The sequence below is a fragment of the Spermophilus citellus genome (genome assembly GCF_964194105.1).
Source record: "Spermophilus citellus genome assembly, chromosome: 1".
Lineage (NCBI taxonomy): Eukaryota > Metazoa > Chordata > Mammalia > Rodentia > Sciuridae > Spermophilus > Spermophilus citellus.
In genome coordinates, this window is record NC_138182.1 from 183,904,043 (window position 1) to 183,922,502 (window position 18,460).

Below are 18,460 nucleotides of genomic sequence, written 5' to 3' on the forward strand. Positions count from 1 at the left end.
TCCTATACAATGTAAAATTGTTCTCTCTTTGGTTCCCATTTTCTTGGACAATGTACCCTGTCAGAGATTGATTTTCTAGATATTAGTAACCACTCTTTAATTTGTACTCAACTAGGTTTGGCCCACTTCCCTTTCTGCTTATCATTTAAGATCTCATGACATTTGTTTATGAATCATAGCAACAGGCACTTATGATTAATATGGTTTTGGACTATAAAAGGTACACTAAAACCCTGGGAGGGGGAGTTGAAGGATGTAGACTTGCACCTCAACCATGGCCCTCCAGCTGGTGGATCGGAACTGCCAGCTGGTGAATAAAGTTTCCGTCTCCTGCTTTAAGATTGACTTGGTGATTTATTGCAATCTTGCCGTAATATTGTAGCAGTTTTACAACTGGTATGGCAAGACTAATATATGGACACTATACAGAGTAATATATACACATGAGTTCTGAGTATGCTATACTATATGGAGTGTGTGTACTAATTTTATAAATATGTTTAATATGATTTCCTTATATATCATATACAAAAGTATATATTTTAGTAATAAACAACCTAACATTCAGTATACACAGAGTTATGTTGACAACTATCTTAAATACAAGTGGTCCCATCCAGCCCAGGATTTTTAAGTTCATTTGAGAAGAAGTAGATGGTAGAGATTGAGTAAGGGCTTTGTAGTCAGATGACCCAGGTTAAAATTCTAGCTCTAAAATTTACTAGTTAAATAAAATATATAAAGCTCTCAGTATAACATTGGGCACATAGTAATTATTTTAACTACTTTTTTATATCTTTATTTTATTGATTTAATATATATGTGTTGCTGGTGATCGAATTCAGTCTCTCACAGATGCTAGGCAAGCACTCTACCACTGAGCCACAATCCTAGCCCCTTAACTAACTTTTAAAAATATTGAACAATAAAAAAAAATCAATAGAAAGCATCACCAACAAATTAGATGACTTGGAAGACAGAACTTCAGACAATGAAAATATGTATCTTAAAAATAAGTTGACAACACAGTGAAGATGGTAAGAAACCATGAACAGAACATTAAAGAATTATGAGATAATATGAAAAGACCAAATTTAAGAATTATTGGGATAGAGAAAGGCATAGAGTCATAAACCAAAGGAATGAACAATCTCTTCAATGAAAAAAATATCAGAAAATTTTCCAAACAAGAAGAATGAATTGGAATATCAAATAGAAGAATCTTATAGGACACCAAAGGTACAAAATAATAACAGACCTACACCAAGGCACAAAATGCCTAGCATACAGAATAAGGAGAGAATTTTAAAAGCCACAAGAAAAAGGAATCAGATTACATATAGGAGGAAACCAATTTGGATCTCTGTAGATTTCTCAACCCAGACCCTCAAAGCTAGAAGAGCATGAAATAATACATACCAAGCTCTGAAAGAAAATTAATGCCAACCAAGAATCTTACATCTAGCAAAATTAAGCTTTATATTTGAAGATCAAATAAAAACCTTCCATGATAAACAAAAGTAAAAAGAATTTACAGCTAAAAGCCTGCGCTACAGAACATCCTCAGCAAAATATTTCACAAGGAGGAAATGAAAAACAACAATGAAAATCAGCAAAAGGAGGTATTACACTAAAGAAAAAAAAAACAATCAAAGAAGAAACCAAGTCAAATTAAAAACCAAAAATAATCAAAAATGACCCGGAATACAAATCATGTCTTAATAATAACTCTGAATGTTATGAATTAAATTCATCAATCAAAAGACATAGACTGGCAGATTGGATTTAAAAAAGACCCAACAATATGCTGCATTCAAGAGACTCCCTCATAGGAAAAAACATCGGCAGACTGAAGATGAAAGATTGGGAAAAAACATACCACTCACGTAGACTCCGTAAGCAAGCAGGGGTTTCCATCCTCTTATCAAATAAACTAGATTTCAAGCCAAAGTTAATCAAAATGGATAAACAAGGATATTTCATACTGCTTAAGGGAACCATACATCAACAAGACATGACAATTATAAATATATATATCCCAAACAATGGAGCATCTACATTCATCAAATAAACTTCTCAATTTCAAGAATCAAACAGACCACAACACAATAATACTGGGTGACTTTAACCCACCTCTTTCAACACTGAATAGATCTTCCAAACAAAATTGAAACAAAGAAATTATAGAACTCAATAAACAATCAATAACTTAGACTTAATAGACAATATAGACTATTTCATCCATCAATGAGTGAATACAGTTTCTTCTCAGGAGAAAATGGATTGTTCTTTAAAATAGACCATATATTATGCCACCAAGCAACTCTTAGCAAATACAAAAAAGTAGAGATACTACTCTGCATTCTATCAGATCATAACGGAATGAAATTAGAAATTAATGATAAAATAAAAAATAGAAGCTACTCCTTCACCTGGAGACTAAATAATATTCTATTGAATAATGGATTACAGAAGACATCAAAGAGGAGATTTAAGAATTCTTAGAGATAAATGAGAATAATGACATAACATATCAAAACCTCTGGGACACTATGAAAGCAGTACTAAGAGGAAATTCAATGCATGGAGTTCATTCCTTAAAAGAAAAAAAGTCAACAAATAAATGACCTAACATTACATCTCAAAGCCCTAGAAAAAGAAGAAATCAACACCAAAAGTAGTAGAATACAGGAAATAAATAAAATCAGAGCTGAAATCAATGAAAGTGAAAAAAAGAAACAAATGGAAAAATTGACAAAACAAACAGTTGGTTCTTTGAAAAAAATAAATAAAATTGATAAATCCTTAGCCATGTTAATGAAGAGAAGGAGAGAGAAAACTCAAATTACTAAAATCATGACGAAAAAGGAAATATCACAACAGACACTACAGAAATAGAGAAGATAAGTAGAAATTATTTTAAAAATTTGTACTCTAATAAAATAGAAAATATCAAAGACATCAACAAATTTCTAGAATCATATGATTTGAATCAGGATAATATACACAATTTAAACATCAATTTCAAGCAATGAAATAGAAGACAGCATCAGAAGCCTACCAACCAAGAAAAGCCCAGGACTGGATGGATACACAACTGAGTTCTACAAGATCTTTAAAGAAGAACTAATACCACTACTCTTCAAATTATTTCATGAAATAGATAAAGAGGGAGTACTTCCAAACGTATTCTATGAGGCCAATATCACTCTGATTCCAAAACTAGGCAACATCACATCAAGAAGGAAACTTCAGACCAATATTTCTAATGAACATAGATGCAAAAATTCTCAATAAAATTCTGGCAAATAGAATACAAAATCATAGTAAAAAGATAGTACAAGAATCTTATGATCATCTCAATAGATGAGGAAAAAGCAGTTGACAAATTACAGCACCCCTTCATGTTAAAAACACTATAAAAACTAGTGATAATAGGAACATATCTCAACATTGTAAAAGCTATCTATGCTAAGCCCCAGGCCAACATCATTCTAAATGGAGAAAAATTGAAAGCATTCCCTCTAAAAACTGGAACAAGACAGGAATTCCCTCTTTCACTACTTCTATTTTACATAGTTCTTGACACTTTAGCCAGAGCAATTAGACAGATGAAAGAAATTAAAGGGATGTGGATAGGAAAAAGAACTCTAACTATCACTATTTGCTGATGACATGATTCTATACCTAGAGGATCCAAAAAACTACACCGGAAAACTTCCAGAACTAATAAATGAATTCAGCAAAGCAGTAAGATATAAAATCAACACTCATAAATCAAAGGCATTTCTGTACATCAGTGACAAATCTCTGAAAGAGAAACTAGGAAAACTACCCAATTTACAACAGCCTCAAAAAAAAATTAAATACTTGAGAATCAACTTAAGGAAGGAGGTGAAAGACCTCTACAATGAAAATTAGAGAATGCTAAAGAAAGAACTTAAGACCTTAGAAAATGGAAAGAGCTCCCTTGTTCTTGGATAGGAAGAATTAATACTACCATTAGAACTATTGACCATACTTCCAAAAGTACTATACAGATTTAATGCAATTCCAATCAAACCCCAATGACATTACTCATAGAAACAGAAAAAGCAATCATGAAATTCATCTGGAAAAATAAGAGACCCAGAATAATCAAAGCAATCCTTAGCAGGAAGAGTGAAGCAGGTGGCATCACTATACCAGACATTTAACTATACTAAAGAGCAATAGTAACAAAAATGGCATGGTATTAGCCCTAAAACAGACAGGTAGACTAATGGTACAGAATAGAAGACACAGAGACAAACCCACCTAAATACAGTTATCTCATACTAGGCAAAGGCACCAAAAACATATATTGGAGAAAAGACAGACTCTTCAACAAATGATGCTGGGAAAACTGGAAATCCATATGCAGCAAATGAAATTAAGCCCTTATCTCTCACCATGCACAAAACTCAACTCAAAGTGGATCAAGGACCTAGGAATTAGATCAGAGACCCTGTGCCTGATAGAAGAAAAAGTAGGCCTAAATCTTCATCATGTCGGATTATGCCCTGACTTCTTTAACAAGAATCTTGTAGTGCAAGAAATAAAATCAGGAATCAACAAATGGGATGGATTCAAACTGAAAAGGTTCTTCTCAGCAAAAGAAACAATCAGTGAGATGAAGAAAGAGCCTATAGAATGGGAGCAAATTTTTACCACACACACACATAAAATAGAGCGCTAATCTCTAGGATATAGAAAGAACTCAAAAAACTTGACACCAAAACAAACAAACAAATAACCCAATCAATAAGTGTGCTCAGGAACTGAACAGACACTTCTCAGACGATGATAAACAATTAATCAACAAATATATGAAAAAATCTTCAACATCTCTAGCAATTAGAGAAATGCAAATCAAAACTACTCTAAGATATCATCTCACTCCAGTCAGAATGGCAGCTATTATGAAATCAAACAACAATAAGTGTTGGCAAGGATGTGGGGGAAAAGGTACACTCAGACATTGCTAGTGGGACTGCAAATTGGTGCAGCCAATGTAGAAAGCAGTATGGAGATTCCTTGGAAAACTGGGACTGGAACCACCATTTGACCCAGCTATATCCCACTTCTCGGATTATACCCAAAAGACTTAAAAATCACATACTGCAGTGATGCAGCCACATCAGTGTTTATAGCAGCACAATTCATAATAGCTAAATTGTGGAACCAACCTGGATGCCCTTCAATAGATGCACAGATAAAGAAACTATGGTATATATACACAGTGGAATATTTCTCAGCATTAAAAGAGAATAAAATCATGGCACTTGCAGGTAAATAGATGGAGTTGGAGGATATTATGCTAAGTAAACCAATTCCCAAAACCAAAGGCATATGTTGATATGTGGATTCTGATCCATGATGGGGGTTGGAGGGAATGGGAGGAATGGAGGAACTTTAGATAGGCCAAAGGGGAAGGAACATGGGAGGAGGAAGCATGGTGGAATAAGATGGACATCATTGCCCTAGTACATGTATGAAGACATGAATGGTGTGACTGTACTTTGTGTACAACCAGAGAAATAAAAAATTGTGCTCCATCTGTGTACTATGAAGTAAAACACATTCTGCTCTCATGTATAACAAATTAGAACAAATAAATAAAATTTTAAAACTATTGAACAAATAATTAGACAAGTGTCCAATATAGGAAGAGCTAGATAGTGAGATACCAAGGATAAACTGAAGATTTAAATGATGAATAGATATTTCAACTCTCACCGAATGGTTATGACATAATAATGATAGGTTTCATTTACTAAGCATGAGAAAACAGGCTAGGCCCCTTTACCTACTTTATTCAATATTATTTTCTCACAACCTTATTTTAGTTCTATTGGAGCACAGTCATACTCATTTATTGACCTATTGTCTCCAGCTGCTTTCACTCTTTGCCATGTTGATGGGTTTATGACAGAGACCACAGGGCCTTTGAAATCTAAAACATTTGCTATCCAGCCTTTCCCATGAAAAACATCTCTTAAACAAGGTAAGCAAGGTACACTAGCCATCTTACAGTTGGTCCTTGCCCCAGGGTCCAGAACAGCTAATGGATGCCATTTTCTACCCTTCTCATCCTTATTTACTTACCATCCACTGTGAATGCAGTACTCCTCTCCAACCTGATAGCAAATTCAATTGCATACCCTTCCCTGCAAGCTCTGCATTCCAATAAAGCACAAACAGGAAGCAAGATTGTGCCCAGTATTAGCTTGAATGAGTGACATAATCTGACTGAGGTCCTGTGGCTTCTCCCAGGTGTCCAACTTTACCCTCTGTTCTGCCCAGGACATGATAAACTTCCATACTAGATGCTTCCATGTTTGGCTCAGATGCCGGTTCCTTAACCAGGACCCCTTCAAACATAATGCTGGAGTACCTCCACTTCCAAACCTGTGCTCTCTTAGATCCTTGATTTTTTTCCCCATAAAGCATAAAACACAACACATAATTAACATGTTTCTTAGTATTTGTTTCCTTGTTCATTGTCTTATCTCTTCAACTAAATTGTTAGGTCCAAGAGGACAAAGTCATGCTTTTGTTTTTCAAACCTCTATTCAGAGCCAGTACCTGGCTCACACCTATGTGGTCAATACCTTGTGTTAAATCAGTAAACCTGAAAGAATGAAACATGATTTATATTAAGATGCATGCTGTGCAAAGTAAAACTTCATTTGGAACAAGTCACAGGTTGCCTACTAATTATATTTTTAACCTTATGGATATTATTGAAATCCAGTGTAATCTAGTTCAATGTTAACCTTAAACAAGCAGTTAGTTCTTTGCCTTTTTCATGGTGGGTTTTCCCAAGTGGGTGGCCTTGTGTGACAAGCACAGTTTCAAGGCCCTTTTGAAACTGCCTAACACAAAGAAGGCAGATTCTCCTGTTTTCACAGTGTGTAATCCATGCTCATTCATTATTCCGCAGGCTGGGAGCAGGTGCTGAATAGAACACATCAACTTAATGCCCTCATTAGTGCACTGCGTTTTGTTTCTGAGGCTCAAGTGGCCCTTCTGCTACAGGAGTAGGAAAAAGGGAGCAATTGCAAAGGCTTGTGACACACTGAAGAGAAGACTTAATGCAACAAAAGGAAAGGGCAGTTTCTTAACTATTCCACAGAAGGAAGGTTGTAGCCTGAAATCCAAATCTGATATTTCACTGTAAAAGGCCTCAAGTATTATCAATATGCTGAAAGGAAGAAAGAAAACATCAGGCAGACACACTCGCCACCAGTAACCACATAATCTGTCATCATTTCAAACTTCTAATTTCCTCATAATGAGCATATCACTTTAGTTACTTGAAAAAGATTTATCCTTCTATACAATATATAAAAACAAAAAAAAAACACCATGAACCAAAGAAACGGTATTAAAAAAAAGCCACAATATCTGATATATTTCAAATACCTTACCAAATCTAAAATACAAGAACAAGCAAAGAGTCCCAGGGCAACCTGAAATAGGTTACTGTCCATGAAAGCTCAGCTTCATTTACTGAATATTCTCTTAGGTAACTCCAATTTTACAAACAATTCTAACAAATGTTATTGTGTCTCCCATCTGATAATATATCAGAAGGAGTAAATTGGAAGTGGAAACAGAAGATGGCCTCAGTAGAACCTGCCAGAGAAGCAAAGTTTGAAATCCTAGAAGCCAAGAAAATTATTTTAAAATATTGTATTAGTTTGCCCTGGCTGCTGTAACAAAGAAGCACATACTGCCTAACTCAAAAATATCCAGGATTTTACTGTCTCACAGTTCTCAGCACAGCTAGACCTAAAGCAAGGTGTCTACAGGGTCATGCTCCCTCTGAAAGATGAAGAGAGGGTCCTCCCTTGCTGCTTCCAGTTTCCACTGTTTTCTTCTGGAAATCTTCGGTGTTCTTTGGCTCATAAGCATGTCACTCTACTCCTCCATCTTCCTCGGCCTCTTCACAGCATCTTCCCCATGTGTATATGAAGAACATATATAGAAGAACATCACTCATGCTGAACCAGGGTCCACTCTAATGATCTTAGTTTAACTTGATTATTTTTGTAACGACCTTATTTTCCAAAGAGTCACACTTTAAGGAACTGGGGATTAGGACTTCAATATGTCCTTTTTTAAAGTGGGCACAATTCAATACAACACATTTCGACTAAAAATATAGTTTGCTGCAATTAGGTAAACAGCTCATCCCTTCTTGAGGTTATGTTATATTCATGAGGGTGGAACTAAGGAAGTCAGTATTTAGAAGAGGACTTCACATTTGAATTTGACCCCATATATATTAACCTCATTGTCGACTTTCAAACTAGGCAACATGTGCAATATCTCTCTATTAGCATAGTGCCTACTTCTTGGTATATTTCCAACCAATGATAGCTCTTGTTAAGTCATGGATGCAATGACATGTGCATGTTGTGATAAAAATTAAATGGCTAAAAAATATTGATGAGCTGAAAGAAGTAATGCCTTCAGGATTTAGAAAAACATCTCACCAGATGACTCATTTCCAAAGGCTTCAGAGAGCTGGGGTGTCACGTGTTGGCAATTTCATTCATTAGCAGCCCATCTGTCACTCAATGATCACTGACTAAAATGATTTGCTTCAGAAAGACCTTATTTCTTTCTACAAATTATCATCTGGAGAAAATACAATATGACTACTGAGATACTACAGTGTCCATGGGTCAGAGGCAAAGGTGCAATCCCAGCCCAGATCTCTGCCTGTAATAAACTGAAGAAGTTGGTTGACAAATACTTATTTGGAAAACAAACATTATTTTAGTTCACGGCTGAATTGCCAATGATCCTTGATTAGTAAATGTGCTAATGGCTGTTTGTCACACCTCACGGTCACATGCTCCTTAGACAATTCATTCCAGTCTGCAGCCTCCTCATAGGAGAGTGGCTATGGGATAGAGAGCAGAGAAGCCATGAGATCACACTTTGAAGACTGTCCTCAGACAGCTTAAAGAAAACCATCCTAGAGGCTTAGGCATGAAAGAATCATTTCTGATCCCTTCATCAAACCTCCTCACTTCTCCATCACAGGTCAAAGAGAAAATGGATGCAAACATACTTTATGGTGACTCCATGATCTCTACTCCATGATCTCAACTCAGAGACATTCTCTGTCTTGCTCATCAGTGTAACCTCAGCACTGAGAACATCAAACCTCCTCACTTCTCCATCACAGGTCAAAGAGGATATGTGGCAAACATACTTTATGGTGACTCCATGATCTCTATCTCTTGTTGTTAATGCCCTGCATAAGTCATGGCCCCTTAGTATGGGCTGGTTCTGTGGCTTGCTTCTAACCAACACTGTATGACATATGTAATGCAGGGTCACTTTAGTAATTGAGTTACATTATATAATATTAATGCCATTATTTAAGGATATACACTCTATTGTGCTAGTCAGCTCAAGACTAGAGTCATTGTTTCCTTGTTGAATTTAATCAGATAAGCTGCTCTGAGTTCTACAGACATAGGAAATTAATTCTGTCAATATCCTGCCTGAACTTGCCTAGTCCAGTCTTTAGAAGAGAACTCAGTTCTGGCGAACACCTGGAAGGAACATGGTAGTTGGATTCTCTAATCTAGCTAAACTGTGCCAGGCCTCCTAAACCAATGAAATTGGGAGCTAAAAACTGTGGGTTAAATCAGTAAGATTTGTGGTAATTTGTCATACAAGATCCAAAACAAATAGAGCATGGAGAAAAGGCAGCATGGACAGAGAAATATGTGAAAGAAATCAAGAATTTGCTGCAGAAAACATCATCCACAGCAACTTTTGCCTTCTACACTCACCCATGGGTCACCAGTACATTCATTCATTTCTTCTGTCACTGAATTATCCAGCAACCATCTGGTTCAGATACTATGCTAAATTCTGGGTTTTAAAACATGAGTGAAATATAATCCCTACCATGCAGTGGGTCAGAGGCAAAGGCAAACTTTAGGAAAATATTTTATAAAGAATACTGTGGTTCAGAGGCAACAATTAGAAGTGCAACCATGACTTTGTGAAGAAGCAACTGTGAGTAATGTGTGTGTGGGTACATACAACTCAGGATGGACGCATGACCACTCATATTCTTTATAGCACATGTACAAAATTTTAAAACCTTTCTCATATTCAGTTGAACTGTTTGATTACTTATCAAGCTATGGTGCTATCAACTGAGAGACATTCTCTGTCTTGCTCATCAGTGGAATCTCAGCACTGAGAACATATCTGGCACATAGCTGCTCAATAAATAGTTTTTGCACAAATACTTAAGATAGAAGCATTGTTTCTTTATTTTCCTTCACTGTCAAAAGTATTAAGTTCTAGCAGAATGATAGAAATCTCTCACAAGTAGTACTTTAGTCTGAGAGGCAATGTGTGGGGATTAATTTCTGTCTGTATCTTACAGAGGCTCCTTGATGGATCTGAGTATCAATCACTGGTTCCTTGGTTATAGCACAGAAGACAAAGGTGATAAGTACAATCAGGATCCTGTGTTTTTCTTGACAATGAAAAATTTTCTTTTGTTCCTCTTTAACATTTTTGCCATCAATGGGACATAAAATTTTTGCAATTGTCTCTGTTGTACTGCAATTATTTACATGAATTGCCTAGTTGGATTTTTATCTCATTCCTATAGAGATTTAGAAAATGGTGAGTTATAACTTCATTAGAGTGGGGTAATTCTTAGAAAAACAGTCAACCATCTACTCTACTCGTATGGTATTTTGATCCAAGATGACTTACTAATAATGATCCTACACAATTCATCTCATTATCTTAAAATCATAATCGAGTCCCTAACATCTGACAAGGGAATGAATACAAATTTGTTTTTGAACCATAATAATTAGTTTCCATCAGATTATTCATCAGGGATGCTGTGGCAATCAAATCAAATAGTACTATCCTCAGAGGAATTAATTTTGTTTTTCTTATTTTTTAATAAAAGCAAATAATAACTTTGTCCACATTTTAAAGCCTTCACTCACTGATTTAATGTACGCAAAGGGGGATATTCAACTAGAAACCGGAAACACTTAAGAAAGTCAGGCTTATTTTCAAACTGTGCTCACACACACACACACACACACACACACACACACACACAAAATGTTTGACTCCTTGACTAACAAGGAAATTGTCTACTTGTACAATTCAAAATTAATGTTTATTATGCAAGCTCTACCTTTAGTAACTATAGAAAAGATTCTGAAGTTGATGAAAATTACCTGAACATTCTACATATATTAAAAACACTAAAGTCAAATCTGTAGATTAAAAAATCTGCAAACAAAATTAAACAAATCCTTATTTTTGTCACAATTGGAATTTATGTCAAAAACAGGACCTATGGTATTTTAGAAAAACAAGCTGGACATTTGGGTAAAAGACTTCTTAAGCCCTCAACATCAGTAGGGTACAGAGTGGTTAAGAGCTCTTTCTCTCCTCAATGAACCTCACTCTACCTACTAGCCAAGCCACCTTGGGTGAGATACTTAATTTCTCAAAACCAGAGTTTCATTGACAACACCATCAACCTCCTGAAGTTGTGGGAAGAATGAAGGAAATTACTGACAAGTGCTTAGTGGGTAGCTGATATCCAGGAAGCCCTTAATAAAGTGCAGTGTATTGCTGCTCCTGCCCCTTACCACATTCACTTACTGCTTGTAGATAATTCTGAAATCTTCTGCCATGTCCAGAGGCCAAATAGTTTATCCTCTGAACTTCAGAATTTCAACATTTTATTATTATTATTATCATCATCATCACCGTCATCATTAGGGATTGAACCCAGGGGTGCTTCACCATTGAACCAGGACCCCATCCCTTCGTTTTTCTGTATTTTATTTAGAGACAGGGTCTCACTGGTTGCTTAGGCCCTTGCTAAGTTGCTAAGCCTGGCTTTGAACTTGCAATCCTTCTGCCTCAGGCTACTAAAATGCTGAGATTACAGGCATTGGCCACCACGCCTGGCTAGAAGTCCCACATTTTAGATCTGCAGTGGTATGTAGACGGTCTCTCCTCACCTGGGGAATTTATTCTTTTTTTTCCATTTACTCATCTGCTATGAAACTCAGGGTGTGTTTTACAATCTAGTCTTCTAAGTAACTGAAAGATACATTGTTTTGTTATCTCAATCAAACAGTATTAACTTTGCTATTTTTTGAAGGTTTTAATATATCCCTTGAAAAATTTTTATTATATATCATAAAACATCCTTAGATAAATAAATATTTGTTGTGATAATAAAGAAATATTTTGTTAGGAGACTTTAGTACTCAGAAGCGTGTATATCCTCTATACTGCTCTTTCTGCTTTTAACTCTGCTCTATGAGCCCTGGCCTCAGAATGCCACCATTATTATCATACCTTAGATAAAGAGTACTGCTTATTTTACTGTGTACATGCTTAGTTTTTTTTTTTTTTCCCAAGCCATCTGACACCATTTCAAACTGACATGTCATCAAATTGATTTCTAGTATCAGAATTTAAATGTCTATGTGGACTGGTGTCATGAAAAGCCTGGATAATGATGATATACATCCTGAATAGCCCAGAAAATTCAGGAGTTTTGATTGTCTTCCTAGCATTAATAATAGCACCCTCTTTAGCTTTCAGAACTACCCTAGATTAAAAGGTAAATTATATGATTACCCAATGTAAAGACCATGGTAGGTCTGAAATCTTTGTCCTTAATGTACTGTATTTTAAGGTTGTCTTTATTATTTATAAGCCTAGACTATTAGTCAATCATGCATGTGATTCAGCCAGTGTTCAATTGACACAACCTGGTATTATAATGGAAAGCTACACACACATACTTAAATCATAGTTTACAATTTATTACAGGAGACAAATGAATTAAGTAATTATACACCAAAAAGGTCAGAACTCCTCAGGAGAGGTACAAGATGCTATGATAGGTTATAAAATATCACTCACAGGAGGTGGAGTATGGCAATAGAAATACTCCTGAATCATCTGTGACCCTAGAAGGATGTCTCATTATTTTAACACAGCATTTAAAATGTCACTGTGTTTTCTTTTTTTATTCGCCCTAGAAAGGAGACATTTTAGTACAAAAAGGCCCTTTGAAGACAGACACTAATTAAGACCTATGAGTATGTAAAGGGTAAGGAACAGGAAGTTAACCTTGGTTTCTGACTTACATGGCAAAAAGATGATGTAAGCAATAAAGAGTGAGGGAGAGGAATTCGGTTCCTATGCTAACATGATGGAGAGTTGGGCCTACTTTTTCTTCTAGTAGATGCAGGGTCTCTGGTCTAATGCCTAGGTCCTTGATCCACTTTGAGTTTTATGCAGGATGAGAGATGGGGTCTAGCTTCTTTTTATTACATATGGATTTCCAGTTTTTCCAACAATACTCATTGAAGAGGCTATATTTTCTCCAATGTATGTTTATGGTGCCTTTGTCTAGTATTTATGTGAGTTTTTCTCTGTGTCTTCTATTCTGTACCACATCTTCATGTCAGTTTGGGGGCCAGTTCCATGCTGTTTTTGTTATCATAGCACTGTAGCATATCTTAAGGTCTGGTATTGTGATGCCTCCTGCTTTACTTTTCTTGTGAGGATTGCTTTGGCTGTTCTGGGCCTCTTATTTTTCCAAATAAATTTCATGAGTGCTTTTTTCTGTTTCTACAAAGAACATCATCAGAACCTTAATAGGAATTGCATTGAATCTGTATAGTTGTTTTGGTAGTATGGCCATTTGACAATATTAATTCTGCCTAGCCAAGAAAATGGGAGATCTTTCCATCTTCTAAGGTCTTTTTCAATTTCTTTCTTTAGTGTTCTCTAGTTTTCATTGTAGATATCTTTCATCTCTTTTGTTAGGTTGATTCCCAAATATTTTATTTTCTTTGGGGCTATTGCAGAGAGAAAACAGTATTTGATATTGGTAAACTCCTGAGAGTGAAAACTGTATCAAGTGTTCTGGTTTTCTTTTTCCCTCCTGAAATCTTCTTGAAATATCCTTTTGAATACAAGATAAAATGCTCAGAGCATCTTAACTTGTGATAACAGAGAAAATGAAGACTAAAGAAAGAAGACATGAATTCAAATCAGAGCAAGGAGCAAGCCAGAAGGCAGTCTAAGGCCTTGCAGGCTTCTCACGGTCACTGTCTCCTTTCTGATGTCTTTGATGTCAGCAGCCCAATTGTGACTGGCACCTTTGGGAGGATAAATGAGTGTGGAGGTTCTGGAAGGGACGCCACAGACTTCAGAAAGATCTATGAAGGACCAGAGGGCCCGGACAGGAGAAAGAGAAAGCTTGCAAACAAGATTTCCGGTTATTGACAAAACACCAGGTGTGCAAATTCATTTCCGAGATCCTGCCTGATTAACTGGTCTGCTTTCCATTTAACTGTTGCCTGAGCACATTTCCAATACAAATAGCCTCTTCCAAAGATGGAAAATTAAACAACTACTTAAGTGTCTAGGGTCAAGGTAAAAAAAAAAAAAAAAAAAAGATTTGTTCACGGTGCCCGCATACAAAGTGTGATGTGGTGCTACATCTTCACATGAAGACTCTGTACTAAGTCAGGTAAATTATAGATAAATATCAAGTGATGGTGGTCAAATATTTTATCCAGCTAAATTTCTGTTAAATAACATATAATTGTGCCTAAAAACTCAGAGATATTTTTTACAAAATGAGAGAAGACAGTGGCGGTTACATGTGCTGATCTTTTACTCAAAGCATGTATTTCATACGTGTAATTAATGCAAATTGGTATAACAGAGCTCTGACTTCAGAGTCAGAGATTTAGGTTTAAATACTGGCAGTACCATTTGTTAATCTGGCAAATCTATGAGCCACAGTTTCTTTGTAAAATGGGGAAACTATAATGAAATATGGAGTCCTTTCTGAGGCTTAAGGATTTAATAAAATGATGTAGTAAAGTACCTAGTGGTGCCTGGCACATACTAAGTCTCAGTAAATCTGTGGCTGATTTGATGATTAGGTTCACATTGCTTATAAATATGCCTGGGTGATAATTACTCTACGAATCATGGTTTTCTCACAGTTAATACTGGTCTATCTATTTCTTCTCTGATCATTTATCACAGATTATTTTAGAGATCAAGTGGGATACCACATATGAAATTATCATTAAAACTACTACTTTCTTTACAAAGGTGAAGCTTATCCATTTCTCCCTATCACCCCTGTGGGTTTATATCTTCTTATGTTGCTCATGTGTTTCTTATCACAAAGGCCCCAAGTGCAGGAAACATTGTTCTGGCTGCTTCTTTTTGCAGTACACATGTTAAGAGAGAGACCTAATATACAGGGCATAATACAGGGGGCATGACAAATTTTGTCCCCAAAGAATTTTCTCTCTTCCCATCCTATTTCTTTCCTCCACTTCTATTTAAATTAATTCGTTAGGTATTCAACTTCCTACATGTCACCTTTTCTCCTCTCCATTAGGCTTAGTTATAACAAAGTACCAGTAATCCTTGAATCTCATCTTGTAATTTACTGTGTTCTTAAACAAATTAAGCTCTATATGCTCAGCTTTTTTTTTAATTCTGCAAAATGGGGACAATTAACCATCATCAGTGGACTGTTGTATGAATTAAATGAACACTGCAGGATTTGTTGAAATGTATCAGGTTATAGATTCTCTGCTGTGCATTTAGTTCCAGGCTATCTCCTGGGATTTGACTGACCTGTGAATAATGCGCTGACTCTGCAGGTAGTCCAGGGCCATGGCGAGCTCACAGATGAAGAGCTTCACTGTGTCTTCCTGGAAGCGAACGTTCTGCTGCAGGTGGTAACGCAGGTCCCCACCAAGTAAGAGGTCCACCACCATGAACATGTCCTCTTCATCTTGGAAAGAATACCTGAAATGGCATTAGAAAAGGAAGCATCAAATATCTTTACACACTGAGGAGTTCCAGAGGCAAAGGAGACCTTAGAGATCAGAGCAGAATGTTCTTGAGCTGAGAGCTCAGACTTTGGGAGTAAATGGTCTATCACAAGCTCCATGACCTTGGGTTCCAGTTTCTTCCTGAGAAAATGAAAATAAGAATGTCCACCATATTTGATCATAGTGAAGAACAAATAGGGTAAGTATAATATTATTATCAGGCTCAGCATATAGTAAGCACTCATTAACTGGTTTACATCACTATAAAACCCAGGAAATAAGGAGAGCCCCCTTAATCTACATATTTTTCATATCCTAACCATACTGTCACAGGAGGTCCACATAATATGAGTTACAAGGCCTCCTTAAGCCATTCTTGTGCCCATTTTCCCATAATAACAACTTTGCTGCCCACCAATGTGATAACAAACCATGTCCATATTAATAATAAGAAAAAGATTGTTGTAAAAAAGGAGCAATAAAAGTATGGTGAACAGTACAAGAAAATAATTTAGTCTTTGGGATGGGGATTTAAGGCAAGTTTGTCACCAAAGATAAAACCTGAGCTAAATTTTGAGAGATAGTGATTAATAAAACTGACAAAAAAAAAAAAAATCCAGGTAACATCTCCTGATGTTTTGCTGAGTGTCTGTGATGGAGCTGGCTCTGAAGCACTCAGCAAGCATTTCCTTAGCTGGACTCCACATCACTGTCATGCTCTCACTCTCATACAAGGTAATCAAGGTGCAGTAAAGTTTAAGTGCCTCGCATAAGGTCAGAAACCAAACAAGTGGTAGAGCCAGAGGGTTTTCCAGGTGCAAAAGTGAATTTTGAAACAGGAAAATAGCATGTATTCAAGCACACATGGGGGAGGGAACCTCAGTGGGTGGGGAAAAGAAAACCATTTGAATTTGTTCAAACAACAGGTATTGATCAAGAAGCATGAGTCTGGCAGAGAAGATCGCCCTGTGACAGGAGCACATAAATGAGTCTGTAGGTTCTGGGGAGTCACTGCAGGGTTTTAAGCAGGATGTATGTCCAAACATGAGCTTCCCACCTGAAGAAGCGTGAGGCAGAGGGCCTACAAGAGGAAATGAGACATGCAGAGAGGAGAACAGACTCTGCTTTGTGCAAAGAGCCTCTTGTAAAAACCCATTCCTATGTGATGATTTGCTCTGTTTTGCTCAAAGCACAGACATGATTTCTAGTCACAATGAAATTCTCTCTATCAGCACTGTTTTGACATTTTTGTTTTTACATAATGTCACTTACATCATATTTTAAAGTTTTGTTTGAATTAAAGAATTAAGTGACTGAAAGCAGTACACAGGGATGCACATTAATTCCCAGTGATGAATTCTTTGCTTAGGAAATAGCTAGAATATCATTGATGGGACAACCGTACTTAGTACATTTTTCTACTTTATGATTCCCATTGTGCTGAAGAAGGAGGGGATTACTAACAAACAGCAGCAACAACAAAAAAGCAGCAAGGAATTCAGTGGAGCATTAACATAAGAAGGGCACATTCTATTGAAGACTAATAGTCCCTATGCTTCCTTGTTCAAAACAAAACAAAATTTTGTTTACCTCTGAAAACTGATTCACACAGATGTCAGAAATTATGCTTTGGGGGAACTTAGAAACACAGAAAGTACTTTGTAAAAATTTGAAATATGCATGCTTGGGATCATCTTTTAGAAAAATGTATCTTTTATTTCCATGTAATTACTGGCTAGGCATCTTTACTAATGGGAAAGTTGCTGGGTCTAGGCAACTTGGTTTGCAATCCTTTCAACTGCACCAATATGGATTATGCTCATTGTGTTCTACAGGTCTTCCAGTAAGTAACATTGGGCTGACAAATACATAATCATATCCAGGACATTAGGCTTCTTTCAGCTATAGCACCAGGAAGCATGCTTGCTCATGAGGTGTGAGCAGTCGTTGGGGTGGGTGGCAGACAGGGTAGAATGGTACAGTAGGTCAGGGCTGGTTACCAAAAGGAGGAAAAAGAGAGAGCTAGCCCCAGCATAAGTAGCTGTCAGTGAAACAACCAACCCAGACTGGGTTAGCTCACAGAGCAAGTCTGATTTGCTCCCTTCTCCCTCCTGCTATTAATTGTCTCAAGTCCCCAGGTATGGGTCAGCAACCTGGTGACAGATCAGAGGATTTCTCTCCTTTCATTCCACTAAACTCTACAGGGGAATAGTGGGAGTATTAAATTCAGCCTGAATGAGCAAACATTTTTACTGAGACTTTGCTTAAGCAATTTTTTTTTTAATTTGAAGAATAAACTGATAGAGGAGCTACTTGTGACAAGTTAATAACAGTGTCCCATCATGTAGGAGATTATTAATCAAAGAAAGAAGAGGCCAAGGCAAGAGGCAACATGCTTCCCTTGGGGCCAGTATAAATATAAACTTATTTAGCCATGGAAGCAAGTTTGGCTGCTAAAAATCTCCATTTTTTTTAAGCACACCAGACCTGAATCCCTCCATCTCAGATACTTAGCTTTCAGA

The 18,460-nt window shown here is 36.6% G+C and overlaps 1 protein-coding gene across 1 annotated transcript in view; it reads right to left on the reverse strand.

Annotated features, from left to right (window-relative positions):
- Nucleotides 1-18,460, reverse strand: part of STK32A (serine/threonine kinase 32A) — a gene marked incomplete at its 3' end in the record, with an annotated part of 113,985 nt that overhangs the window by 43,382 nt on the left and 52,143 nt on the right. Inside the window, exon 4 of the mRNA XM_081303817.1 lies at nucleotides 15,739-15,912. Coding sequence (XP_081159943.1) covers nucleotides 15,739-15,912 — 174 coding nt within the window. The remainder of the gene's footprint in view (nucleotides 1-15,738; nucleotides 15,913-18,460) is intronic.